This window comes from Platalea leucorodia (assembly GCF_965183815.1).
Source record: "Platalea leucorodia genome assembly, chromosome: 1".
Lineage (NCBI taxonomy): Eukaryota > Metazoa > Chordata > Aves > Pelecaniformes > Threskiornithidae > Platalea > Platalea leucorodia.
In genome coordinates this window covers 15,479,099-15,506,747 of record NC_138823.1, presented here as the reverse complement: position 1 = coordinate 15,506,747, position 27,649 = coordinate 15,479,099, and the positions used below count along the sequence as shown (strand labels likewise).

Genomic DNA, 27,649 nt, shown 5'->3' with positions numbered 1-27,649 from the left:
TGGAGGCAATAAAAGCCACAATCATAAAATAATAAAAATGGTTTAATATTTGTATCAGGCTCAACCACATCCAGATGAAAGGCAAAACTCAGAGGACTAGGATCTGTCTAACTGCAGTTATTAAAGCACTCGTGTCTGACAAAAATTGCCAAAGCACAGGTAAGTTATAACCCTATCCCCAGACAATATATAAAACAAGTCCTTGTCTGCTTCAGACTAAAGGACCATCTAAATTACAAGTAAGAAAACAACCCCAAAACCTCTTAATCCAGAACCTATAACTCATTAATTTTAGTCTTTTTGGTTGGTGCTTTAATTCTACTACCAGTGAGCAGCAGTTAGCTCAGTTAAAAAAATGTTCATAGAAAGTAGTAGATTATGAAAGACGATGTTATCAATTGTAGCAAAAAAACACATAGCATAACCAAATTTTGCTACAGGTACAGATAAAGACAATAAAATTAATATACTAAGGCAGTGGAAGATTGGTGGCAAATTAAAAGTGGGTAATGTCACTTGTTATATGCTTCATGCTGAGAAGAAAAAATGGGAAAAGCTACTGCCTACTTTTCCTCTATTTAATTTTAGCTATCCCAAATTAGATGTCAAGTCCTCCAGCTGAGAGAGGCAGGAACCTCCAGAGGGCAATGTGTTGCACCTATCATGGGCATCTGTTTTAGAAGGGCACAGATTATCTCTGGAGGTGGCTGTTGTTCTTCATTGATTATTTGAGGAATGCAATGAGTTCAACCAGACACCTAACTTTTAGCTGGCTAATGTAAGATGCAACAAAGACATTTCAAACTGCTCTAGCTAAAAGACAGTAAGTATACTTGTTTTTATCATCTTTGATTATGCCATTTTAGTAAAGAGCATGAATAAAAAGAGTAAGATAAAAGGCAGTTTTGTGAGTTTCATTTTCAACAGTGATTATGAAATTAGGATTGCAAATAACATAGGCAGTGCACATCATCAAAAGAGATTTTGAGACCAAGTGAAAAATAGGCTTTATACAGTTAAGAAAAAAGTTCTAAAGAGAATATAATATCAAAATTGTATTTTTGATACAATAAAATTGGCAAAGGATCATATTTTTCAATTTTAGAAAGACCTATGTTGGGTTAGAGAACAGAACACTTATGTTTCTGTATTTGTGGTTTTAATTAAGTTACTAAAAAGGTTTATGGATTTGATCCAAAGGTCAGCAAAGTCATTGGTACCCTTCATTGATTTGAATGGGCTTTATAGTCTCATGCTGTAGAGGAAAAATGGGGTTGATCCTGTTCTCATTTTAACTAGTTTCACATTTCGCTGAAATCAATGGAGCATTACTCCTTCATTTGCCCTCACAGAACCAAGAGCAAAGCTGAGGTCTCAGATTTTCAAAGGGAAATAATTGGGATAAAACCGACCCATAGCTGGTGGTAGACATAAATTCGCATTCTTCTTAGTAGAGTAGCTACTCTTGCTATTTGCTCACTGTGCTACAATTGATACAGAATGTGTGTGTGAAGAGTACGGATCAAGTTTTAAGTCAGCTAAAGACTTTCCCAAAGACTCTAGCCAAATTAATTATAATCAGCAGAAACTTAAAGAAGAAAGTAGCTTTAGGTGCTCTTAATTCCTAGAGATGTACTTAATAAAAGGTTTCCTCTCTTCTGGTCCCAGCATCTGTTTACATTCCTCACCAAAATACCCTGGGTTCTGATCAACCAGATCAAGAGAAAACACTAAAGAAATCAGTAAAACATGTATCCTTATACCAGAATTATCCTGTGATCAGCTAAGCCATGTAGAAGTACAGTAAAATTCCCACAGTGACATTCCAATTACTAGAGGGAACCAGAGAGATCTCGAGAATAGCAGTAATGGTATAATAAAGGAAAACATGAGTTGCTGACAAAGCAATGGTCACGCATTTTAGTGCTTATCACAGCAGCTGATATTTAAGAAGTGAGAAAGAAAACTTATCAACAAACAATTCTAACCAGCAAGTATCAGTAAACAATAATAATTCACTCAGAAAGAGCTTATTAGGATTTGAAGAAAATAAAACACTGTTTTCACGACAATGGCTGAAAAAACCTCTACACCTAAAGGAAACATTTCTAGAAAAAGACAAACAATGCTCATAGATGTCTCATTTTATGAAGACACACCCCAGCAAAAAGACATTCATTACCTTGATAGGCTGTAAGGACTGGCTGCTTTTCTATGACCCTCAAAAAACCATGCTCCAGGTTTAAGCAGAGATCTACAAAAGTCAACAATATCAGTGGTTAGTGTCACAGTCAACAGCTGTAACAGAATGGATGGCAGCTGCACTGCTGGACACATTAACGCAAGTCTTGAGTCTAGAGAAAGATGCATTCAGAAACGACACAGGTGACAACTGATTTGTCAGTGGAGCTTTAGAGGTAGGGCTATCCCTCCCTTCCTCTTTCCTGTCCCTTTCATCTGAAATATAGTTTGTTTGCTTCAAAGTCTTTAAAGTTTGGACCGAGAATTTTAACTGCCGGACACCGTGGGAGTGATCAGCGTAGGGAATTTTCAAAGGTCTGTCTGCATCCTTAATTGCCTGACACTTTTAAAAGCCAGTCTGTTGTCTAAGATGATGCTGATTGCTCCTTCCGGCATCCAAGATTCTTTAAATATGGCGGGACCGTCTTGGCACCTTATGACAGAAAATCACAAGGAACAGCTGAGAAGTGTTTCACATAGCTACACTCTCTGGAAGAAGCTAAAGAAATCCCTCCCCAGACAACTGTAGTCTAATCAGCCCTTTAAACACTCAGGCTAAAGGAGAACCAACAAAAGAAAACTAGAGCAGGAGATATTAATCTCTTGGCCCAACTTTAACCACAATCCTTAGTTACTCAGGAGTTCTTAAAGGAATGAAAGACAAAAAGAAATAGAGTAAGAAAGAAGGCTTTCCTCTTTATTTCTCCAGAAGACTGGAATGACCTAACACTTTAAAGAAAGAAGGAAATGTGATTACCATTCCCTCTCCATGTCTACCTCCAACAAACACTGACGAGAAAAGAAAACCAAAACCATACATCTTTTAGAGGACTTCGGAGAATAAATTTTAACAACAGAAGCTTTGCTTGTTACTGCTGCCTGAACAAAGGCATAACCAGTTAGTAAGAACTCCCGCTTTTTCACATGCAAGACCTTTTTTTCTTTCAGGTCTTTCTCTCAAAACCCAGCTCCTGAAAGTCCTACACAACAGGGCTCTCTCAACACAACAAACAAGAACTTAACTTCAGAGTCTGCTGCCTGACATTAATGACAGTAAGCCTCCAACTGGTCTCAGTAAAGAATGAAAGAATATGGCAAAACCACCAGCTTCAAGGCCCAGGTGTTGGAATTGCTTCAACTCCTTCTCACATCATCAAATGCCAGCTGATGGCATCTGATGCCTTCAGACTGCTCTCAGGGTTGAAGGGGAACCTCGACATGCCTTTTTGTTCACATGCAAAAGTCCCTAACTTGCTTATCCCTACAGTTCCTGAGGATAATCTCTGGCCCTCTTGTGTAGTTGAATGAGTATGCCAGATTAGAGTCCTGACATTTTATACCAGGCTGTCTGGATACAAAATGATGTGCACGTTCCTGAGTCCGGCTATTTTCTAATCAGGTTGTCTTCAGGTGGAAGTCATTGTACAAGCCCAATGTATGTAAAACAACTACTTTTCCAACTATGTGGATAAGCATAACTGAGAATAAGCTCTAGGATGTGGATGAAACCTTAGTGGGGTTGAGGAGCTTCGGAACAGTGTGGTATTGCCATGTACACACTGCCTAAAACTCAACCTGTCACTCTTGCGCTGAGAAAAACAGATAAAGACTGACTCCATGCCCTTACAGGTGATACCTTTGGCAATACACTGAGGTTCTTACGGAGCTACTCATTGCGGATTTTCTCAATGCATCCTTTCTTTGTACAGGTAACTTTTAATGTCAGGTGACTGGGAGGTATTTTTACTGATAAAAACGTTGACGGTAACACTATGCATAACAGTATATATTTAAATGTTAGGATCACACAATACAGCTGTAGCTGAACTGCAAACAAAAAAATTTTAAAAAGACAGTAATTCCCTGCCACATTTCCATTCACATTCATGTTGCAAATCAAGGCTGCTGTATTTATGCTGTCATTGGTTGGAATTAGCACTTAAAAAAAAAAACCTGTAGGTGCTTTATGAGTACTTAGGCTGCACAGAGGAAAATTGGGTATTTTTTGAAAACTGTTCAGAATTTTGTTAGAATTCAGAACTCCTTAACATCAAGGACCACAAGATCATTGTTAATACACTTCAATTTATTATTTTATACGGAATCAATTTCAATTAAAATCCATTCAAATAGTGACTGGAAAAATTCTATAATATTGATCTAAAGGGGGAACCAGCATAGTTAAATTATTAATCATACTTGAGCATGTCATAAAACACTGGGCTAGTACCCGTGCTTTATGACCATGTCAAATAAAGAGTTTAAAAAGCCCACCCTTTCCTTTGTGGAAGATGCCAGAGATCTGCACACTGCTTAGTAATAAAGAAACAGTTCATAACACTGCTGACTGCCTATGTATAACTAAGTAAATGAAGGTGCTCTATCATATGAAGCATAAAAGCCATTAAGAGTAAACTTTTATTTGAATAGAACCACATTCATTTTTAAAATTACATTACAGAAAGGCTTTTAAAGAATGTGAATGAAAAAAGAGCAGCTTTTAAATAGAACACGTTCTTTTTACACAACTTAGAAAAGCAACTTTACAAAGGCAGAAAAGGAGAGGGTTTTTCTCTCGCCTCCCTTGAATCTTTCCAATAATTATAAATCTTTATTGCACAGGCCATAAATGCTAGTAACAACAGGAAGAAAATGCTTTTGAACTGTTTGGCAACATTCACCTTCAGGGATTCAAAACAACAGAACTTTATTTTATATTTTCAAAAGGCTTTTAAGTGACTTCCGTGTTTGTTAAAAGTGCCAATATGGTGAAACACTTTGCAAACAGAACACATTCATGCAGGCGTCAGCGACACCGGTTTCATGAAATCAGAAAGATGGCGTTACCAAAACTCATCTGAGTGAAGAGGGCAATTCATTCAGCTTTCAGACCAACTTTTTTCAGCATGGGAGTTTACACCTAGGCATAGCGAGTGGGAATCGATCTCACCTAAGTTTAGTCGTCTATCATGTAGACAAATACATCTGGCAGTCATCCTGAGCTTCTGTAATAATCGATGGAGAGCAACAGGCACAATTCATCTGATGTGTCTGAGGTGTGACTGGTGTATCTATCTGAAACACAGAGGATGTGTAGCTACGACTGCACACACATGACAGTAGGATGGCTTAGAGTCTCTGCGGAAGGCCGAAGACACAAACGCGACTGAAGGCATGCCAAGTCAGGCGCTGGCGCTTTCGGCACCACTGAGGCTGCCAGTGACTATATTCTAGTTTGTAAAAAAACTTGTCGGGAACAACTTGTTTCATGACAGAGTGATACAGACACTCAATGGATACTAAAAGAATTAGGCAGGGAAGTACTCTTCCTAATGCAGCAATTCTGGATGCTGGGGAGCCCAAGGGGATGGGATCACAGAGAGGGGCCAGGGTTCTAGGCTCTGCCTAAACAGCACCTGCCACCGTCAGAGGCAGAGCACTGGGGCAGAGGGATACAGGATCTGACAGAGAATGGCTTTTCTTATCTTCCTATCTCCAACGCCATCCACTCAGTTTGACCACAAAGGTGTTAGTTGATGAAGACAGTCAGGTTTTGAACCAGAAGCCCAGCAGTGAAAATTTCTATGTATGTACTTTCTAAGGGGTCAGAAGTATAGTTAGGGCTCCGATTTCCTCAATTCTTTTATAAAAACAATTATCAACCCTAATTATATTCTATGTCTGATTTCTGGAAAATAACTCAATAGAAATGACAAATATGTTACATTGTAAATGGCACCATCTTACAATATGTAGACTTGATTTATTTAAACTCTGTGTGAAAGACTGTACCTATTCCTGGAATCCCTTTTACCATCCTGTTCTTTTCGGCTGGGTGAAAACAAGTGATTTCTACTGGCACTGATCACAAACAGCTGTTGTTAAATCACAGCCTCTGACTGCTCAAAACTTTCCTATTTAGTTGAAAGTCTTTCATGACTGGCTGCAGCACAAACAGCAATATTTTAATTTTTTTTCTTAAACCTTGAGCAAAATTTTTTTTTCTCTTTCCAATTTACACATGAGTGGGGAAATACGTATATATATGTGTGTGTGTGTGTATATGTATGTATATGTAATATCTATTCATCAAACATGTAAGACAGTTTTGGGTATGCATTAGCTCAGAAGGACTAAACTTTCCAGACCAAATTTTCCAGTAGACTGACTTCTGAGAAATTTGAAAAGCAGGAATGAAAAAAAATCAACATTAATAAAATAATAAGAAAACCAGACAACTGCAATCATGTCCTTGCAATCATACAAAACAGCTAATACTACATTCCCAGTAGACTGAGTTGCAATATTATTTATAGAAACACATAAAAATGCAAGCACATCATAATATTATACAGCTAAAATCTTGCCATAGAAGTTCATCGATACAAATTTCATAGTTGCATACATGTTTTCTTATTCATACTCCAAACTAATATGCTACGCATATTGAAGGACAATTCTGTGCTAAACCTATCCAGAGTGCATTATAATGTATTGTCCAGTGTATTGGAACTTATTTTACCTGTCAGCTGAATCACTTGGTTATTTGATATGAATATGTATTAGCATCACAGCAATAGCTAAAAGGTAACTAACAGAACCACAGTAATTCAATGGTCTACCAGGGACCATTGATTGCACTGCAAACTATATTCTTCAGGTTAGAAACCAGCCACATGAAATTCAAATAACGGATGCCAAAGATGGAATTTGATATTTATCGTCACTGATGCATGTATTTTAAACATTTTATCTGCGCTCAGATACACACTCCACATACAATGTTCTGCTTCAGCTAAAACAAATGAAAACTATAGAGAACCCCTCAGTGCATACTTGTAACCTGAAAAAATTGATTTTCAGAAGTCTTAACAGTGTCTAAAATCTGAAAAACCTCTGAGGAACAACCACAGCTTCTGACTCCAGAGCCTACGTCCTCTGTAAGTGCTGCAAATATCCTTGACTGGGAGTGGGAAAAATACAACAAAGACTGCTCTTTTGTATGCTAATGGATGGTGGCAAAGTTGTTTTACAGCCTTGGAAGAGCAGTGTTAAGTAAAAGTGCTATGATTACTACAATGGTCCAGGAAAAAAGGACATACAATGGAAAGGAGTAAAAGATCATAGAATCATAGATCATAGAATAGTTAGGGTTGGAAAGGAACTTTACAGGTCATCTAGTCCAACCCCCCTGCAATGAGCAGGGACATCTTCAACTCAATCAGGTTGCTCAGAGCCCCGTCCAACCTGACCTTGAATGTTTCCAAGGATGGGGCAGCTACCACCCCTCTGGGCAACCCATTCCAGTGCTTCACTACCCTCATCATAAAAAATTTCTTCCTTAAATCTATTCTAAATCTACCCTCTTTTAGCTTAAAACCATTACCCCTTGTCCTATCACAACAGGCCCTGCTAAAAAAGTTTGACCCCATCTTTCTTATAAGCCCCCTTTAAGTACTGAAAGGCTGCAATAGGGTCTCTCCAGAGCCTTCTCTTCTCCAGGCTGAACAACCCCAGCTCCCTCAGCCTTTCCTCATAGCAGAGGTGCTCCATCCCTCTGACCAGCTTTGTGGCCCTCCTCTGGACCCGCTCCTACAGGTCCATGTCCTTCCCATGCTGAGGACCCCAGAGCTGGACGCAGCACTCCAGGGGGGGGTCTCACCAGAGCAGAGGGGCAGGATCACCTCCCTCGACCTGCCAGACACACTGCTTTTGATGCAGCCCAGGAGACGGTTGGCTTTCTGGGCTGCAAGTGCACGTTGCTGGCTCATGTTCACCAGTACCCCCAAGTCCTTCTCCACAGGGCTGCTCTCAATCCCTTCATCCCCCAGCCTGTATTGATACTGGGGATTGCCCCGACCCAGGATGCAGGACCTTGCACTTGGCCTTGTTTGAACCTCATGAGGTTCACATGGGCCCACTACTCGAGCTTCTCAAGGGATATGGACATATTGTGAAAATAAACCCGTATTGAGAAGGTTAATATTTCTTTATCCATAATCAGGCAATTTAGCATATTCAGTCCTGGAACATAGTTTTGATGCTATGATAAGGGACAAACTACTACTTTTGGGTAATTTCTGACAGTGTTTCCATGCTATACTCCATCTTCAACTCACAAGGTCTCTCAAGAGATTTTGGAGCATAAAAGGAGCACAGAGCAAAGGAAATCAGTTGGGAATTAAGTTTGCTAGAGCTCTTCTGAAATATCAAGTGTTTTCTTCTGTACCTTGGATAGATGCCATGTATGCAGCATATGCAAGAAACATTTGCATAGTAATTTGTGCTATAAGAAGAAAGGCCCTTCCTGACTAGCTGGAAGCTTCAGGGTTAGGGAAAAGAAAAAGGTGAGGTCAAGATAATGAAAACAAAAGAAACGGGTGCCTGGTAAGAGGACAGTCAACACTGCAAATGCCGCACGCCTCTGAACACCACCACAGGGACATGAAACTGAGATTCCTCAAGTGTTACACACTTCCCCCGCCAGCTGCCTGGGAAGGCGAACACACTGCCTACCTGGAGTGCTCACAGACGCAACATCTGCTGTTTTTTACAGAGAAGAAAAAGAGTATTTCTGGCGGAAGGAACTCATGATTCCTCGGGTGCCAAAACCTTGAGCCCAGAACGTACCCAGGAAAGAAAACAGTACATCCTGGAAGTGTAACAGGATGACTCTCTATCACAAACCTCAGTTGTTCTGACTTCTTTACAGGGATGACACAGAAATGTGCTGATCTGAAGCAATGCTTCTTCAAGGGACACAAAAGACAGTAGGCAACGGCAGTTCAGATACTACTGTATCCATAAAGCCTACACAGCAGGGGGAGAGCAAGCTGCAATCGTCTTCTCTTAACTCCAAATGATCTTCCAGTTCTGCGCTTGGCAAGGTCCCATGTTCTCAAATTTTCTGACTACTCACAGCCCTGTTTAGGCAGGTGTGTAACTCCCAATCATTCATGCTGTATACTGGAGCCACCACAACAGAGAAGGTCTTCGTATGTGGGAATTCAGAAGGTGCGAGTGAGCCTAGTACTTCAAGTCTTTGATTATGGAAAATGACAACAAACCTCATCAGACGTGGTGATGCAAGCTGGCACGGCAGTGCTCAGGTTCCTCCCGCCTTCAGTGTTCACAAGGAAGAAGCAGATAAGGTGAACATGAACTAACATCATGCTTCTGACAGCCTGGGAGGGTTCAGCGCCAAACAGCTCAAATTTTGATCAAGCCTGCCTTTACTCTAGTATTAAGAGGCTGATAATAGTGTAAAAATCCTTATAACACGTTTCAGCTGGGAAGGTTTCACAGTCCTGGTTTACTCACTGCATGGATCATGAAGACAATGTTTCTGTTAGAAGGCTCCTCTAAAACCCAATGAATGATCCATCACTAGAAAGAATACATGGCTCTTACTTCATCTTTCCTCAGAAGATGAGATGCATCTTTGAAGGCTCTCTGGTTCCTTTCCTGGAAGAATACAGTGCTAGGGTACTATAACAGCTTTTGAATGGCACTATTTTGGAAATTGAAGGAAGGAAAAAAAATCAGTCTTATTGTAGTTATCATTGACACATATGTTTTTCAGTAGCTGAGCACCAGTGCAGGATGAGCAGAAAACTTATTGAAGAAATCAGTTCAACAGGTATCAACAGCTGTGATGATTTTCAGTGAAGCATAAAGTCTTACTCTAACACATTTTGCTAGCAGGAGAAATTTTTTTTTTAAGAAAATTTGGCACATTCTGTGGCCTGGCAGAATGTTCAAGTAGCACTTTGTCCTATATGAAACTCACAGAGGAGCTTAGGAGGGGGCCCAACATCATCTTAAATGCAGGTATCATTTAATCCAGATCCAAAAATGCTTCTTAAGCTCAGCCCTGTTTAGCAGATTGCTGTCTATGGATACTTTGCTCAGAATCACACATAGCACTGTTGTACCACTTTGAGGACAGTCTCTTCTATGCTATCCAAAAGCAGGACTCACACTGAAAAATCTCAAAATAACTTATTCTTTGTGTAGTTATGTAAGGCTTTTTTTTTAAAAATGATCTTTCAACTCAGGCTTACAGTGGTAACAGTACAATAATGGTGTTTCCAACAGTGTGCAGCTCTCCCCAAGAGACATTGGAAGATATTTTGTCAAATTAGTTCCTCAACATCACTAAGTCTGGGAAAAAAGCACAGATCAGTAGTTGGGCCTGTGCCCTTCTATCCTAGTGGAGGTTGGAATAGCGTTTCTGCTGATAATAGCTTCAATCAGGCAGTTCTTAGTCCAAAGAAAAGTCTTCCTAAAACTCAAGACAAGCCTTCAATTACATAATCATGTACTATTCTGGCTTTAAGATCCCCAGAACAGACTGGATGGTGTATCCTGAATGAAGAGGAACGAAACAGTTTTAAGTCATTTTCTGAAACAGGAGTAGAAAAGAATGCTAGTTCTCTCCTGAGTTTTTAAAATGAGGTTAACTTTCTCTGCGGGCAACAGAACGCAAAAACATTTAAAATACCTGATCAGTATTACATAACGCTTTTTTATAACTTTCCCCATTTGCTCCAGCTTCAACTGGGATATGAACTAAAGTCAGTGGAAGTCTTTTCGCTGACATCAGTGAGCTCTGAATTAGGACCTCATTGCTCACAACCCAGCTCGTGTGCTAAATGAATTCAGAAAGGGGGTTTAATGGCTTCTTTCACCTAATGATCTCTTGAGCTGTGCACTGAGAGACAGAGGGCTTTTTTCCCCCTCTTTTTGGAGGACATTTTGGAGGACAGCAAAGGACAGTGTAGCAATAGCTACCCTGTGACCTGCATTTTGCAAGTGGAATTTCCAAAAGGCAGAAACTGCTGGCATGCGAATGTGTTACTTCTCAGAGAAGAAATGTTCTCCAAATGTTCTCCAAACCAGAAAAGTACTCACAGAAAGCTATTCCAGTAACAACCTGGATTAGGAACATATAAACCATAATAAGAATACGTGTGGACACAGTTTGAAGAAACTGGGCAAGGGGACAGAACCAGTTTCGGAGAACAACTGACATACGCAGCTTTACAGACTGCACTGTAGTTGAGAAATTATATCTTAACTGTAGTACTTGCAAACAAGCACTTTCAACAGACACACACTCCAACTTGCTGTAAATGAGGTGATAAGGGATAGGAACACTGCTGCCATCCTATCACCCACCATCGCCCCACTATGGGATCACTATGGGAGCACAGCTCTGCTGCACAAGGGAATGTTTTATGGACTGTTGTGCTGCCCCATAACTTCAGCTCTATTCAAGAAGGCTGGAGTGGAGCTGAAGTTCAGTGCAATGGCCAGCGCCATTATGGGGGAAGACCCAGGAGCTGCAGACTGCCAGTTTTTTGTAAGCTTGTGCTAGCTTTCATAAAGCATATGATGGCATGCCTTTATATGATCAGACTAAGTAACAACGTTCTCTCTACATGGCAGAGAGAGACTACATTAAACACACATCAGTACATTTACCACTAAACTGTCCGTCATAGTCCAGCATGTGTTTATTCATGCTCTTACCGAAGTCCAAAATTGTATCCTCAGCTGCATGGGCAAGGAATAAATCTCAGAGGATGCTGCCCTGAATTCCTTGAAATGGCAGTCGCCACTGTCTGCCTGATCAGGACTCATACACCAGGTGATGTGTCCAGAGGGGAACCAGAGAGGAACAATGGAGCAGAGGCCTGGAAGCACAGTCCTCAATGCCAAATACAGGTTTATGGAGAAATCTATCTGGACTGCAGTGATCAACTGACCCAAATTTATAGCTAGTGGGTCTTCATTGTCCCATATCAATAAAGTCCCAACTTCCACAAGCAGACCTAACACAGTGATGCTTGGTGACCAGAACTTCACAGTCTGGCAAACTCTCAAGTAACACTTGGGGAAGAGAGTAAGGGAAGAGAGAACCCAGCTGACACTGCAGAAAAGGATGTAGGAATAATGGATGAAAGGGTGAATGGATCATAGAATCGTTAATGTTGGAAAAGACCCTTAAGATCATTGAGTCCAACCATTAACCTATCACTGCCAAGTCCACCACTAAACCATGTCCTCAAGCACCATGTCTACCCGTCTTTTAAATACCTCCAGGGATGGGGACTCAACCACTTCCCTGGGCAGCCTGCTCCAGTGCCTGACCACCCTTTCGGTGAATGAAGGGAAAAGGAAGAGCTCTAAACACCTGGTGAAGGCACTGATGCTTCAGCACGTGCACTGCTTTTGACATGACACAAGACAAGGCGAGGTCATATTCACAGGTCATGGCGACATGAAGGAGCCCTAACACTCCTCATCACAATCCACATGACACCAAGCCTGAAGGGACAATTCAGTTCAGACATCAGCTCTTTCAGATAAAATGCAGCTTACTCAACTAATCAGAGAGTTTTTCCCCAAACACAGTGAGCAAGGCTTAATCAGGAACATAATGTCATGTGTGAAGGACATTTTGTTAAAAATACACTGCATGTACTGAGGAACTCTATTTTTTTCATATGATGTGACACAGACCAGGCACTGAACCAAAACACCACAGAAGTATGCGGTTTATGCTATCTCACTGGACTACCAAACAACATTTAACATTGAGAAAGTATTGCAGATATACAGTAGAGGATGTCTAAATGCTCCTTTACACTGTTACCACAATGATTGCTTTTCTTCCATGTTACCACAGCTGTTAAAAACCCTTAATAGAGAGGGAATAACACAGGTCATTATAAAACATCTTAACCTCATTTGGAAAATATGTATGAGCTTTTTTGTTACTCCTTCTTCCCTGTCTTCTAATCAAGACCTCCATATTGAGCCCAGTTTTGTGTTTTCTTAGCAGCATAAATTAGAAGCAACTCTATTCAACTCAATGAAATTACTCCAACATGGAAAAGGAATCAGCCATCTGCAAAAAACAGAGTCTAACAGGTAATTTTCCACTGACAGCTCTTACCGTTAAACAGGTTACAGAGATTACTCTTTTATCTAACACTGAAAGTAAACAACTAATGCAAAACGTACAATGTCTGTACAGACAGCATGTTTGCTGCTTGTGCCCTTTATATTTAATTATTTTCTTCTTAGTAAGCAGACAGTTAAGTAAAACTACCATCAAGCTGTAGATGGAGCTTATTCATCATGCAAAGCAGGCAGCTGAACATCTCTATTTATTTATGCATTATTTTACCTTTTGTTCCCAACTTGGAAAGCATGTGGAATCTATGAGACATTTTCACGCACCATTTCTTGAGGGAGCACGTCAAGTCACCTTTTATGCCCTCAGGCAAACTTCTCCTACCTGATCTCAATAACTGCCCATATCAAAATTATTTTTCATACCTTGTGTAAGCAGCTGGAGGTTTCGGACTTCTTCTCTCACCTTCAGCTGAAGGACTTGCTGCAGAATGTGCTGTCGCAGGCTTTCCTGGGCAATGCCCATTCGCTCAAGCTTTTTGTCAGTAAGTCGCAGCAAAGCACGGCCTGGATACAAAAGGCAAAAAGAAAAATCACCCAAGGATTTCCATTAATGCAATATTCTCACTCTGACAGGATAATTTGCTACAGAAAAAATTCTCAGCCCTGAAATACCTCAGTCTGAGAGGTTATTGTTTTCATCAGTTAGCTACTTCCTTACTCTCAGAGATCTATGTTCCACTCCTCCCTTTTCTTTTGATTTTCTGTATTGTTTTGGTGCTTTGTAAGACATTTAAGCATGTAAGATAGGTATCTTGTGCCATTTTAGACAACCAGTTGCCATTCTTAAGTGCCAGCTGGTCTGCCACAGGTCAGATATCCCCTATAAGACTACAATTGGTCCAGGTGCCTAAATAGACCCTCACCTATTTTCAAGCATCTACATCACTGTCAAGAAATCACCAGTGAAAGTGAATTTTGCCAATTTAATTGATTTAAGATATACTGAGGATGAATACTGTGGCAATTCAGATATGTTTACAGTGTAATAGCACCATTTCTCAGGAGGGGCCTGTACTTTGTGGTCCAGCCTTCCAAATCCCTCTCAACAGTAACATATCACAGCAAAACATAAAAAAGAGCCAGAGATTTCCCTTCACACTATCAGTTATATCTAAATCATTCCTGAAAAAGATGTTTGCCCAACTATAAAAAGACATTTGCCCAACTATAAGGAGCCTATGGTCTTTGCAGGCAATCACTCCCAGTTCGTGATTTATCTTCACTATTATGGTAATGTTGAACCACGGTCCCACGCAGATTGCAGACGTTAAAAAAAATCAAACAATCCACGCTTCCCAGATTCTGCTAGTGGAACTCTGACTCCATCTTTTGGACATCACTATGCTATAAGTAAACAGGAGGAATGCAGCACACTGGCTGAGCCAACACTAAGGAAGTATTTGGGCCAAGCAGAGAACCAAAGCATCAAGCAAAGCTTTACCGTAGGAAGAAAACCAAAACTTACTTTCTTTGGTCTTCACCACTGCTGTGAGCTAGTACAGGGAGGAGTGCCCTGCAGCCCTCTGTTGACCCTTGATTCCCAGTATATACATTTGCTAGCCAAAGATGCCCTGGCCAATACCGGCAAATCCCACTGGAGCTACATTGATACTACCTTGGAAAATGGCATGTTGTTTGGTTCACTTTTTTAAACACTCAACATTTTACCTCCTCTAGCTTGGAGTGTAAGCACTTTTTAATTATTAAAAATCCCTTCTTTGATTTCTCAGGCTTTATTCTGAAACCAGAAGAAGACAGCAAAGAGCAAGTTACTCCCTCTGCAACACAGCAGCCTCTGTGCTACCATTACTGTGGCTTTCGGATGAATGGTACAATTTAGCTCATCATAAAGTGTTACTCAACACAGCAAGATAAGGCCCTTATTCAATCTCTTTCCTTACAAAACAGCAATGAGTTCAGAATTTTTGTGATTATTTTAATTAAAAAATTTAAGATAAATGCCAAGAATTTAAAGGGGCGCATAATATTTGCCCCAAACCAAGCAGTTAGCAGTATATCCTTCACCAACTGCTAGATTTCACTCACAAGTGGTTCTGTGAAGCCGTTAGTGGGATCTTGATACGATGCAACGTAAAATACTGGGATATTACTATTAACAAAGCAAGTTGTTATTGATCAGATAAAAAATGACAGGGTTCATACATTTTCTGCCCTTCCATGTCTCTCAAGCACTACATGCTACAGAAGATGACCTTTTCATTAGGAAAACTTTCTTTGAAATCATAAACAAGAAGAATTCTATGGGTTAATGTAATAACATAATATGGAAATTAGTCTCTTACAGATCAATGCCAGCTGTCCAATTCCCCTGGTGATACAGACAGTAATAATGACTTCAATTTTTATACCATCTTATCACACTAAAACATCTTAAAGCAATTTATAAAGGATGTACAGCAGTCCAAGAGTATGGTCTGTAATGCCAATCTAGCAACTGAAAGCAAACAAAAAATAAACAAGTCATCAGTTTAAAGAGTGCCAACACGCATGTCATCTTAGGGCTGGGAGTCAGCAACAGTAATATGAAAGGACAGACAGAGGCCATGCATCTCATCCAGTGCCCTCCACCTCTTTTTGGCCATGGATATAGTCATTACTCTTCACTTCCTCTGGGCAACTCTTTATTTCATATTCAAATCGGTTTTCTACCCCAGTCACCGCCTTTGGAAGTTGTGTGCACAAAACAGAGACGTCTCTTTTCAACTCCTGGGATGTGAGTTCCTCTGCGGCTTAGGGTCAAAGCACAATGCCATTGGAAAAAATTGTCTTTGGCTCATACTATGTGCAGCAGCTTGCACAAGTTGCCTTAAATTAACTCTTTCTTGCACCAAATCCAATGTGACATGTGGAGGCAGTGATGAGGCAAGAAGGCAAACATCCAGGTGTGGCATTTCAAGAATGCAGTAAGTGACCTGAACTAAGAAAATTCAATCCTCCCCATACTTTCTTTCCCCTTAACACTCAGAACAACAACATCCAAGTCAGAACTGGAATAATTTTTTATTCTGGTACTAAATCATGCCTTTGAAAAGATATTGCTAATGCCTGGATCAGTCACCAAAGCCAATCAGTTACTAAGGTCAAGGTCCTGACAATCAGCTAATGATTTTGGATGCTTCACTGCCTGGCTTCCAGTACTGTACATATCTGAAAGAGTTATCATTTGGTGCTAAGAGCTCTGTGAGGGTTATTGAACATTGAAACCAGTTGTCCAGAGAGGTTGTGGAGTCTCCGTCTTTGGAAGGATTCAAAACCTGACTAACAAGGTCCTGAGCAACGTGCTGTAGTTGTCCCTGCTTTGAGTAGGGGGTTGGACTAGATGATCGCCAGAGGTGTCTTCCAACATCAGCTGTTCTGTGATTCTGTGAAACAACCTGCATGAAGGATCCCAAGATGAAGATCTATTTTCTTTGAAAAAGAGAAGATTAATGAAGGAAGTGAATAAGCATACACAAAAGATGGTCATTTTGGCAAGCATCACAGTTTAAACAGAGAGACAGCTATACAGTAAAAATTGGGGATGGATTTTTAATTTTCAGAGAGTGCTGGAAAGAATATATTAACACGATCAGAACATGTAACAAACGCAACATTTTCTAAGAGTGTACACTGATCTTTGCTAGGACACAAGTAAAGGAAATTTACCCACATCTCAGGAAAATTTCCCAACACTACAGAACTGATGCTACCTCTTAGATGTAGCAGCTACATGCATAAAAGAGACCAGGAGATTTTTTTCAAAAGCACCTTGACCAACAGAACCATAAAGACTGCAGTCACAAACACCTAGGCCTTGGCTCTAGCTAATTGCAAGGTTGGAAATCAAGTGCTTTAAAAAAACCCATAACTCCCTCAGTATCTGTATGCATCTTTTAGCACCTAAACCCCAGCCCTCTCATACTCAGGACAGATCAGCTGTGGAATGTTCTGAGACACCCTGAGGGCAGACACAGAATATAAAATACTTTCCAGCTTAATAATGGATTGATGGCCTAATTTTTTCTAATATGACTTAGCTGCTGCATATCTCATATGATCAAACTCGGATTAGATGAAAATTTGAACGGAGGGAGAAACATTGCATGCCACAGAACATTAGTATGAGTATAAGCATTGGTCCAATGAGGCTGGCATTAGCCCTAGAGCAAGGAATGTGGCACAGTCTGCTGGGCCGAATCAGAAATGCCCATACCCCCCTGCACTGGTATAGCCTGCCGCTTTTCTCCCCGAGCCTGTGGAGCTGCACCAACTGCCAGTTCACAGACACGTGAGGGACGCCACACGAGAAGCCTTGAAAGTACACTTGTAATGAAGGTGAATTAATAGGTAAGAAAGGACTTATTAAATGTGTAGAAAGAGATGAAGAAATACAGGGAAATGAGAGCAGATAGTTACTAAGAGGTTGGTCCCACGCAAAGTCCTGAAGAAAACTATGACTAATTTAAAGTTGATGAAAATGATAAACCACTAGTGGGAACAAATGATGTGTGCAAAATATGGCCAAGAAAGGTGATCTTGTCTCCTGAGCACAATATGATAGGTATACCTGAATATCAAGACAAGATATTCAGTTTACTTACCCTGGGGCACACAATCTAGGAAAGAACGAACAGGGCAGAGAACACAAGGACATTAAAAAATGCCCTAATGCCAGACCAACAGCTCACTCAGCCCTGTATTCAGAGTGGCAGTAGGAGATATATTTCAGGAGAGCTACTGGGAGGGCTGCTTTCTGCAGTCATTCCCTTTGTACGGTGCCAGCACCCAGAACTGTAATACTAGCGTTATTAGAGTATGGCATTTTTAGCACCTACTTATTGTCCTGATGCCCATAAATTCATCTTTTTGATCTTCCTGATACTGTCTGTCTCTGCAGCCTCCTGGGGTAGCAAATTCCAGAAGCTCACTGCCCATTTTTGTCTGTTTTATATTGATTTCTTACTAATTGCTTCAAGTGTTCTCTAGTTCTTGCATTGCAGTGTTTGGTTAACAGTTCAACATTCAGCTTATCTGTTGCTTCTATGATTTGTAAACTTCAGTCATATGCCTTTTGATCGTATTTCTGGATGGAGCCAGCTGACAAACCTAGAAAAACAGGAACATGGGATTCACTAAGCCCCTAAATTATGCAAGATGAAAACTTTCTCAAGTTTATGCTTAAATGCTGCAAACAGCATTTTAAATTGTTGACACAACAGGATATTCTTACCTAATTGATAATAACGTGCTTCTCTAGTTTTGGGGTAGAACAATTTCAAACATATTGCCTTTGTATTTACCTCTTTAGTTCCACAAACATATTCATAAATCCAGTTCACTGTTTTTTTTTCTACTTGAAATAGTCTGATCACAGCTTTCCTCTTGCTTAGATAGGCTGATCATTGGCTTCTCTTCACTTCAGTGCTTAAAAACAAGCCTCCTAGGACTTATCAAGTAAGAATTTCCATGACAGAGACACAGACATTAATATCATTGTTCAGGTGCTGGTGAGACACAGGTATAAAATTCTCATCATATAGTCAGGGAAAAAGAATTCAAACAAGAATAGGCAGAGAGAGAGGCTATGACTTCATAGTGAGGAATGGTGAAATTATGAGAGGAGGCAAGAAAAGAATAGTCACCTACAGAATGAAAACTGCCTCATGATGGCAGTGGAGGGAGATGAACATCGGCCAAAGAGAATAACTACTAAACTAAGGAACTAAGTTGAAAAGAGAAGAAATGGATATGAATACAATTGAGGACACTGGGTTCAGAAACATCTTGTAAAAGAAGAAGCACAAACCAGAAATTAATCGAATTTTCAGAGCAAACTTGACATGACTCCATGGCGCTCTTCTTGATAACCCATCAGATCTTCTACAGTCCTAGATTTTCTGCTTTCCACATGAGAATTTAAGAGCACATCTTTCCTTCTCATTCCAGTCTCATCACTAGTCAACCAGACACATCAGCCACTTTGTCATCAATGCCTTATGGCAAATCTATAGCTTTTCTTGCAAAAGCAGTTAGATCTGGCTTGTCTTACTAATCATTTTAGCCCTCAGACTGGTGCAGACTCTTGGTAAACTGCAGCTTGCATTACCATCCTCTTTGCCCCACTTCAGCTATCAAATACCTCACTAATCAGGGAAGACTCACTTACTTCAAAAGTAAAAATGGATTCATTTTTCATCAGACTCACCATAGCAGCAAACGCTTTCTTGATCTACCTACTAGCATAATGGCAGCTGCCAGCCTAGGCGAAGAAGAAGTAGCTCCCAAAATTGCTATTGGTAGCTGCCTGGTACTCCTGACACAATGAACAACTCTCAACTGGGGACCAGCTTAGACAGACAGGAGACACAAGGGATACTGGTACAGAAATAAAGCAGAGGAACAATCGTTTCTAATGATATGGACCAGAAGGAGCAAAGATGACTATTTAACCTTGATGAATATCAGAGATCTCCAGCTGAGGAAGTTCTCCAACATTAGAGCCAGCATTCTTGTGCTTTCTCATCCTGTTAACAAATGCAGCAAACCTCTATGGAGCTGTAGAAATTATTACTTTCTGGCATGCCACAGGAATGGGAGAGGCCCATGACTCCAGTACGGCTCCAGTGGAAGCGCAGGAAAGCACAGGAAGGCATTTGCTCGTGTATCAATTCAGCTTTGGACACGCCTTCATTTGTTAACATCATCAAAGATGATTTTAATAAAAAAATCATCATAAGATGGTTTTCTGGCTCTTTCTCATTCATTATTAGCTGGATCTGGATGAGGCCAGCCCTACAGTAAAGTTTCTCAAAGAATACACTGTCATACTGGTCAATTAATGTCTGATCAAACTCAAAAAAGCAGCTATGTAAACAAAGGCACTTTCTGAATATAATCTGCATCCTTTGTCTTCACATCATGTCTGTTTATAGTTCTGACAAGAGGAAGTGATGACTATTGTTACTGCTGCCAATAAATCTACAATAAAACAGTTTATTTCCATAAAACCCCTCTCAGGTCGCAGTTCTCTTGCACCTTTCTGCCCTTCCTCCACACTTCTGAACCGCAAGCGTGAACAGGATATGAAAGAAAAGTAACTCAACACAATCTTTAACTTAACTGCATTTTCAAATACAAAATTAGCAACAACCAAGACATGACTTTGTTTCGAAATTTATCTGCTTCTAACAAACTTATTAAGTGGTCAGTAATGTATCTGTGAAGCTATTTAACTCAGATTACTTAGTTTGGCATAACTTCCTCTCACCTTAGCACTGCCTTTCCCAATTCCCTCCATATTCCATCAAATAATGCTGCCATTTTCTATTCTCTTAATTCTGACACAGTCCTTTGAGCTATATACCTCCTGCTCGACAATGGTCTGCGAAAATGCACTAAGTCAGGAGGTGTCTTTCTGGCACTCGGTTTTTCCCTGGCTCTTCCCAAGGACCTCTCCCAGCTAGCTACCCCCAGCTGCTTCCCCCCAGCCACCACTACCTTGGGGGTCCTATGCCCTGCTACAGAGGCTCAAGCATGTCCATCTGCTCAGTCACAACGATGTTGGATTTATGCTATTGAAAGAAAACAACAAACCTGCAGTAATGGTGAAATCATGTAAAAATACTAAAGGATGCTGAGTTAACAGAACATTGATCTTAAACATTCATTTTAGGGACTGCATTTTAACAGTACCCTTATTGTCTCCCTGGTAGATAGCTTCTTCGAGCCAAGCAGCTCAAAGCAGTCCAGGTATTTTGAAAAGTCATGCTAAAGACAAAAATCCCACTCCAGAAGTGAGAGTCTCCTGAATCCCAACTCCTCCCATAAATAAAGCAAGCAATTCCTGCTCCTTGACTCATCCACACATTTTCAAGAAAGTATTTAATTGTATACTTTAAGTGCGTGGGAGCACAACACATCCTTATATCATACGATCATAGAATCATAGAATCATTTAGGTTGGAAAAGACCTTTAAGATCAAGTCCAACCGTAAACTTAACACTGTCAAGTCCACCACTAAACCACGTCCCTAAGCACCACATCTACACCTCTTCTAAACACCTCCAGGGATGGAGACTCCACCACTTCCCTGGGCAGCCTCTTCCAGTGCCTGACTACCCGAAGAAGAATTTTTTCCTAATATCCAACCTAAACCTCCCCTGGCGCAACTTGAGGCCGTTTCCTCTCGTCCTATCGCTTGTTACTTGGGAGAAGAGACCGACCCCCACCTCGCTACAACCTCCTTTCAGGTAGTTGTAGAGAGTGATAAGGTCTCCCCTCAGCCTCCTCTTCTCCAGGCTAAACAACCCCAGCTCCCTCAGCCGCTCCTCAGAAGACTTGTGCTCCAGACCCTTCACCAGCTTCCTTGCCCTTCTCTGGACACGCTCCAGCACCTTGATGTCCTTCTTGTAGTGAGGGGCCCAAAACTGGACACAGGACTTGAGGTGTGGCCTCACCAGTGCCGAGTACAGGGGGACGATCACTCCCCTGGTCCTGCTGACCACACTATTTCTGATACAAGCCAGGATGCCATTGGCCCTCTTGGCCACCTGAGCACACTGCTGGCTCATATTCAGCCGGCTGTTGACCAACACCCCCAGGTCCTTTTCCGCCAGGCAGTTCTAAACAGAGAAGGGAAGGGGTTAATGAGAAATTGTACATCGTGATTACTGGAAGTGGTTCAGTAAGTAATTTACTGTACTGATGGGAACTATATTGATTCCTTACAAGTCTTGAGTAAAAGACTGTTAGACAGTCCTGTTTTTCAGCTGAACATATTCAGGACCTGATGATTTTAATAGGAGGAAATATTCCCCTCTGAAATATAAATTCAGGCACAAATCATATTACACCACTTTTCAAATGTACTGTTAAAATGTGAGACAACCATTTTTAGTGCTCTCAGGAAGGACCTGATAGGACCCACAAAGTAAATTAAGGATAAATGTAAACCTTTAGCAGGCAGTCTATAAATCCACATTGTTTGTTATATATACATTTGCCAACTTACTTCCTGGCCATACAAAATTATATATTATCTACAGCTATATATAAAGATACAAAGACATATAATAATGGACTTCTATTATATTGCACATCATATTTTTTAAGAAACAAAATCCAGGACTATTGTTTGCTGGTATCTGTGTGCTAGATTTATGGTGCCCTTATTCAAATAAACAACCTCAAAGTCTTTTTTGTTTGTGATGGAGCGAGTGAATCTGTCCACACCTTTGATTTTGTCCACCATCAGCAGGACACACAGTTCTTCAATTCCTATTTAAGCTAATATCGCTCAGTGTGCAAACCATTATGCATTACATATCCCATTTCTTTATTAATTAAAAAAAAAAATCACATTAGATCATGCCTGCTGGCAAAACTCCTGTTAATTTATTCAGGAGTAAACACACATTCATACATTATAATGCACAGCTTCTACAAAGAACAGATTAGAAGAGGGAAAACCAATTTTGAAAGCATTAGAATCTATTGAACTCTTTACAGCAAACTCAAACAAGAGCCTTTCCTGTGACTCCTAATGGTGGACCTTACAAAAATCAGTCTTCTTCCAGAAAAAAAGGATCATTTATTACCACAAGAAAAATAACGACACACACACATGCACACAAAAAAACCAACACTCAGTCCTGAAGTCCCCAACCCAACTGGAACTTGGAAATCCTTGAAATGACACAGAAGGCTGTCTCACATTCTGACATTTCTAAAGCAGAAGTGGTTCTGCAGTTCTGCCTAGACATAGGACTGGTGTGTGCATCCGGCAAAGGGGGCAAGCCCCGTGAAGGACACATGTGAATTCAAAAAAAGCTGCCATTTATTTAAGTGAGGAAGAACACCTGCTCCTACCACAGCGAAACGTACCCACTGAGCTCTTTGAACTGCACTAGTAGGAAACGCTCACGTGGCTGAAGACCAGGCTCCGGGAGCCTGCCTCCCCCATCCAAGGGACAGAAATTGTCAGTAAATATTGCTGCTTGCTCTAATTTACTACTAATCAATCCAATCAATAACCCAAAGGTGCTACGCCACAAAATACACACCAAGGACACAGTTCTTCAGTATGCAATATATGGAAGGATGAGGAAAGACAATCCATTTATATGCAATAACTTTCACACTTTGGTAATGCCTTGGAAGGCAGTCTTGGGGGCCATCTCACTCATTCTGCAATGCTGGGGAAAGCCACCCCCTTCTTCTGCCTGATTACTCTAACCACCATACAGCATTCAGGCAAAAACCTACACAAAGTAGTAGTATTTGGAACATGTTTAATTCATTTTCTGAGTTTCTTTTAATACCAAACTTGTGTGAAGCAAGGAGGACCTACATAATGTGACCAGACAGCTTACTGTACCACATTACAAAAGCTCTGTGAGCCATCACAGGTTCCAGTGGACCAGAATTTGAGAACTTACATTTTCTAGTAAGATTTTCCAATCACCGCTTTGTTTAAAAAAGAGCAAAATTACAATTTTATTAAATATTAAAATAAGCTTTCATATCCCAATGCTGAGGTACACACAGTATTACAACATTTCCCAATTTGTACCCCTAGCTCCCTCCTGCTCCACGTTGTTATCTCCAAGCAGCTTTCAGTGGTGCTTTCTTCCATGCCTGTACCAGCTTTACCCTTCATTTTTTAATAAAAAATGAAATTGAGAAAGGTTTTGTGTTAATATTCATGATGTTAATAATTAATGTTAATAAAAATGGAAAATTAAAAGCAGCATGCTCATAGGTTAAGCACTGCAGACTGCTTCAACTCTCCTAACCTGAAGGAAGAATCAGCCACATCTCTCCTGATGCACTTTTTGCTCTACCATTTCTCTTTGCAGGCTTTAACTAGAAGCCTGGCACCTGTCAAGCTGCACACACCAACTCTGATGGGCCCTTAACTTACAGTTTATGCTGCCCATTTTATAACCTAGGGAAAGATAATTCTATTCTGAGTCACCTCTACTCAATTATATGCACAGTCTTCCAAAAACAGACACTAATCTGTTGCTACATTGCTGGTTCAGTAGCACAACAAACTTTGCAGAGCTCCTTTGCATATCTTCCAGCCCTTATTACTGTAGCTGTGAGGAGCATCAGGACATAAGGATTTTATTCTGCTGGCCTATTCCTCCTGTTTAATACTGACACTTGACCTGTAGAAGACTGTGAGACCACAGTCATTTTGGATCAGAAATAAAACAGACAGAATCATAGAATCCTAGAATAGTTGGGGTTGGAAAGGACCTTTAAAGGTTACCTAGTCCAACCCCCCTGCAATGAGCAGGGACATCTTCAACTCGATCAGGTTGCTCAGAGCCCCATCCAACGTGACCTTGAATGTTTCCAAGGATGGGGCATCCCCACCAGGGTCCAGTGTTTCACCACCCTCATTGTAAAAAATTTCTTCCTTATATCTAGTCTAAGTCTATCCTCTTTTGGCTTAAAACCATTGCCCCTTGTCCTATCACAACAGGCCCTGCTAAAAAAGTTTGACCCCATCTTTCTTATAAGCCCCCTTTAAGTACTGAAAGGCTGCAATGAGGTCTCTGCGGAGCCTTCTCTTCTCCAGGCTGAACAACCCCAACTCTCTCAGCCTTTCCTTATAGCAGAGGTGCTCCATCCCTCCGATCAGCTTTGTGGCCCTCCTCTGGACCCGCTCCTACAGGTCCGTGTCCTTCCCATGCTGAGGACCCCAGAGCTGGACGCAGCACTCCGGGGGGGGTCTCACCAGAGCAGAGGGGCAGGATCACCTCCCTCGACCTGCCAGACACACTGCTTTTGATGCAGCCCAGGAGACGGTTGGCTTTCTGGGCTGCGAGCACACGTTGCCAGCTCATGTCCAGCTTTTCATCCACCAGTACCCCCAAGTCCTTCTCCACAAGGCTGCTCGCAATCCCTTCATCCTAAGCAATGAGTTATTGTACCTAATTTGTATGCAACTGGTCCCTGTAACAGAATTCAGAACTTTTATTTTTTGAAATTCTGCCACCTGTACCCCATGCATTTGACTCAGCACGAGATTCCACCATCTATATAGAAGCAGGACTACTACTACTACTACTACTACTACTACTACTACTACTACTACTACTACTACTACCAACAACAACAACAACAATAATAGACTAATGTCCAGGAGCCTTACCAGAGGCTGCAGCCTGGCACTGCGGTCCAAACGGAACATGCAGCCCAGACCCCCGCTCTGGCTTTGGGTCTCACTCTCCCAAGGAAAAATAGAAGCTCATTTTCCTCTACAAGGTGCAGGAGGGCAGGAAGACGTTGTGTGAACTTTTTAATAAATATAACTAATATAGCTAGGAGCAAGGGAGCTCCCCCAAAAAGAGGGAGACGCCTCATCTCCGAACTGCCAGGGGAACATGCCAAAGCCCAATCCTCCTCCAAGCCAGGGGCCCCAAGACTCCTGAGGAAAGGCTGCACTGACCTTGCTGCAGTGCACTTGGGAACCTGTACGCGAGATGCAAGGGCACAAACCTCTGCCAACTCCAGCCTTTTTCCAAGACCAGAACCCACTCCAGCCCTTGGGGGAGCGTCCTGGCAGCAGCATTACGCAGCCCTCCCTTCCCTGCACGCCAGGGACAGCACCAACTGCCCAGGCAGGTTGTTAGCTTGGAGGCAGGATCTGAAAGCCCTTAGGCTGAGGGAGAAGCCAGACTTATTTTCCCTTCTGCTCAGATTGGTACAATTTTGGGCATGCATAAAGAAGCAACCCCAGGCACCGAGGCAAATTCACAGCTGAAATAAAAAGGAAAATAGGATGTTCAGGCACCTGCAGGCTCTTTCAGCAGCCACGCAAGGGACTGTTCTGGATGATAGTTCAGGCATTCGGATGCAGTCCAGAGCATCCCACCTAGGTCCTGCATTAGGCGTAACGGGATCTGTACGTGTCGCTCGCTCTCTGGCTGCTCAGCAGCAGATGCCTAGAAAGGAGCTTGGGAGCAAAGCAAGAATAGAACAACACTTTCCCAAAATACTCTCTCAGCCTCCAAAAGCTTGTAGTTTAGGGACTAATTAACAAAAATAGAGTTGGCTAATTTGAGCTACAGCTGAGCCTAAGGTCAGTGGATGGCTTCCAGTGACTATAGCAATACTTAGAGCTGCTTGTGAGAGGAACCTCACCAACATCTTAAAATGGCAGAACAATTTTCCCATTCCCAATGCGATTTGATCTAGGAGGAAGGGACAAAACAAGAAACAAGTGCTGCAAGGTAAACCTAAGCTAATTAAAATGGGAAATGAGTTCAATAATGAGGCTAATTCACAATCAGAGCAATCTAGCAGTGAAATGGGTGATTCCCAGGTTCTTGCCGTCTTCAAATGAAGTTTTTTGGAAGAGACAGTTCAGAAAAGCTCAGGTTATCAGGGTCTGCACAAGAGGGAGGCAGCAGTACTGGGGGGCTGTTTACCTCTGCATGAGATCCAGCATTCCAAAACGCATTGGAAAAAAGTGTGGGAAAGAGGAAGAGGAAGAAAAAGAAATGTATATAAACCAAACCAGTACTAGTAAACTCCCAAACATCAGGAAACAGGGGGTTTTTTGCTTTATATTATATTGTCTTTCTGATAGCTTCAGTGGGTTTTCTTTCTACTATAAATTTTTTCTCTTTCAGAGAGTCTGCATCACTTCAGAACAGCAAACGTTAAAGCACTGTATTATGTATGAATCTTCAGTTACACCTTGTTTTTAAAAAAGAATATACTGAGAGGACACATTTGAACACATGACATGATCCACCTTTAAGTCTTTTTGTTGAAGAGGCACTGAGTTGAACAAACACTAATCAACCAATAAAATCAGTTTAGAGAAAAAGCAACAACTGTGGTTAGTGAATGTATTATAACCCTTATCAATTTGCATATAATAATTTATATTGCATATAATAATTTATACAGAGGAAGAAGACTGGAAACTATCATCACAGACATTTCCTATGGTAATAGCGAAGACTAGCTCTCTAAGCGGACCAAAAGAGCAGATGACACACTGTTCAAGCACAGTGCTTTTACTGACAGAATATGCACTAGGTATCAGTGACACACTGGTTAAGTCTAGGGCCAGATACTTCCCTGGTGCAAAGAGTGACTATTCTGACAGGTTCAGTGAAGATGCATCCACTCATATCACAGCTCATACACAAATATGCAAAAACATTTTTCCACTGTTTTACACACACACAGAACAAAGAAAAGAAATACATCATTTTCAGCCTGGCAAAACTTTCCTGAACCACAAGAGTCTAGAGAATGTTTTCTGAGTACTAACACTGAGCCACAAATTTAATCCTTAGTCACGTACTAAATTGTTTATCATCATCTCCATTCATTAGCTTGCACTCAGCCTTCAATACAAAAGCCAAATCATTTTAGGGTTAGTTTCAAACGTAG

At 41.1% G+C, this 27,649-nt stretch overlaps 1 protein-coding gene across 1 annotated transcript in view; it reads right to left on the bottom strand.

The window, feature by feature from the left end:
* Positions 1-27,649, bottom strand: part of SAMD12 (sterile alpha motif domain containing 12) — a gene marked incomplete at both ends in the record, with an annotated part of 128,457 nt that overhangs the window by 26,731 nt on the left and 74,077 nt on the right. Inside the window, one exon of the mRNA XM_082315777.1 lies at positions 13,591-13,731. Within this exon, the coding sequence (XP_082171903.1) occupies positions 13,591-13,731 (141 nt within the window). The remainder of the gene's footprint in view (positions 1-13,590; positions 13,732-27,649) is intronic.